Source organism: Propithecus coquereli, unplaced genomic scaffold (assembly GCF_000956105.1).
Source record: "Propithecus coquereli isolate 6110/MARCELLA unplaced genomic scaffold, Pcoq_1.0 Scaffold227, whole genome shotgun sequence".
Classification (NCBI taxonomy): Eukaryota; Metazoa; Chordata; class Mammalia; order Primates; family Indriidae; genus Propithecus; species Propithecus coquereli.
The window spans coordinates 3,552,846-3,555,207 of record NW_012147808.1 but is presented as its reverse complement, the minus strand read 5'-3'; the positions used below and the strand labels follow the sequence as shown (position 1 = coordinate 3,555,207).

General features: G+C 44.9%; 1 protein-coding gene across 1 annotated transcript; it reads right to left on the bottom strand.

Annotated features, from left to right (window-relative positions):
- Positions 1–614: 614 nt before the first annotated feature.
- On the bottom strand, positions 615–1,529 carry LOC105811035 (olfactory receptor 140-like). Its single transcript, XM_012645113.1, has one exon. The coding sequence runs from the start codon at positions 1,527–1,529 to the stop codon at positions 615–617; it is 915 nt and encodes a 304-aa protein (XP_012500567.1).
- Between the last annotated feature and the right edge of the window lie 833 nt (positions 1,530–2,362).

Genomic DNA, 2,362 nt, shown 5'->3' with positions numbered 1-2,362 from the left:
AAGAAGTTAAGATGCAAACGTCTGCTTCCCTTAAGCAATCGTCTGGAAGGAATGAAAATGTATTTTCCTCAGGGCGCCCAAGGTAGTCACGTGCCAGGAATTAGCTGCTGGACAGAGAAAAGTATAAGAATAAAGCGACTGGTGGAATCCCCACTGCAGTCTTGTACGTCTTGTGTGTGTCTGTGTGTTTCTTTCTGTGTCCATCCCCCGTTCTGCAATCCGGGCCTCGACAAAGATTCTGTAGAAAAGCCCATGTCATCCAAGGAACATTTGTACGAAGAATTTAGTAAAGTAGCAGTGAGACTCTGGGGGAAAACATACTCTAGAATCATCAAACTAGGGATTCCAGTTGTTCTTTTAATTGCTTATCCAGAATCTACGCACGTGAACCTTGAAGCCTTGGTAAGGCATGTTAAAAGCTATCAAAAGCACTAGCAAAAGGCCTAGCCATTATTAAGTGCTCAATAAATGTTAGTTTTGGGGGTTTATTTGCGTGCTTGTTGTTTGGCTTTTGTCAATGATCTGTAATATTTGTTAATTCTCTTGCACGGTTTACCACAGACATAATCCTCCTTATTCATATACACCATCACTTTCTTGGCATTGTGCACAGGCTAAGTGGCTCTCCTCTTCAACAAACTCCTCATGGCATTTTTCACCTCTCTGTTTCTCACTGTGTAAATTATAGGATTTAACATGGGAGTGAGGATTGCAAAGAACACAGTCACCAACTTGTCCACAGAGTAGGTGGCCACAGGACGCATGTAGGTGAATATGCAAGGCACAAAAAAGAGTACAACAACAGTAAAGTGGGAGCCACATGTGGAGAGGGCTTTGCGTCGTCCTTCAGAGCCATGGGATTTCAGCGAGCTCAGGATGACTACATAGGAGATGAGGAGCATGGAAAAGATGAGCAAGCACATGGCTCCGCTGTTGGCCGCCACCACCATTCCGAGTCTGTAGGTGTCTCTGCAGGCAAGTTTCAACAACGGGAAGAGATCACACATGAAGTGGTCAATGACATTGGAACCACAGAAGGGCAAGTTGACCATGAAAAGAATCTGCACGGTGGCATGCAGGACCCCTCCGATCCAGGCTACCACCACCAGGAGGTGGCAGAGCCCCTGTCGCATGATGGCCGCGTAGTGCAGGGGCTTGCAGATGGCCACGTAGCGGTCGTACGCCATGACAATGAGGAGAATGATCTCTGATCCCCCCAGCAAGTGCTCCACAAAGAGCTGAGTCAGGCAACCACCCAAGGAAATGGATCTCCTCTGGAAAAGCAGGTCGATGATCATTTTGGGGGTGGTGACAGAGGTGTAGGAAGCATCTATGAAGGACAAGTAAGTGAGAAAGAAGTACATGGGAGCCGAAAGGGTGGGGCTGAGAGAGATGGTGATGACAATGATCAGATTAGCCAGCACGGTAAATAGGAAAATGACTAAAAAGACAATAAAGAGTATTTTCTGCAAGTGTGGATTCTGTGTGAGTCCCAAGAGAATAAACTCAGTCACATTGTTGGGAGCCATGAGGTGATTCATTCAGATAGCAAGACTTTCCAGAGGCCTGAATTACCTACAAGAGATAAAGAAAGATAGCTATATAATTAATCATGGAAGGATTACAGTCTGAATTTCATAGTACATAGGAGGGTAGCCCCTGTAATCGTGAAGCATGCCTTTGGCACCCCTCAGTCCAGTAATTGCTCAAATTACTCCTTTTCACTTTCTCCATGGCACTTTTCATCTCTTCAGATACCTAGTGTCTGTCACCTATGAAACATCTATAGGGCTGTGTCATTTACTCGGGACATTCTGGCTTTATTCATGAGATCTGGATTCTCCTCATTCCAACTCCATGCGACTTTGCTAACTTGTTCCAGGGTCCTATGCTTCCGAGCCCTCCTCTGCATCTGTGAGTTTACAAGTTGCAACCATGAGATTTGTTTGTAACCTGTAAAGTGTTACACATAGGTAAGAGACACTCCCTCTTCCTGGAGAATTTACATTCGAATCCACAGCACTAATGGGAAGAAAGACATGGTCAAGAAATATCTATCATAAAGAGGCAGATTAGGGAAATGTATAAGTCATGGAGACACACTCTCCCAGGCACCCACTATAACACATTCATGTCTCTTTCCTCAATGTGCCTGTATGGCTCCTGGGATAGTGTCTTCAGTGTCTGGTACCTACTAGGTGATGAATAGATGCTTGGTGCCCTACTTCCTACATCTCCTTATGTTAGAATACACATGCTTTCCCAGCCCATAAACCTAAGAACTCAGGTACGCTCATCCTCCTACTCTGTTTATCCATACTCTCTCCTTTAAGAGAAACATACATAAACTTTTGAAAGAAGG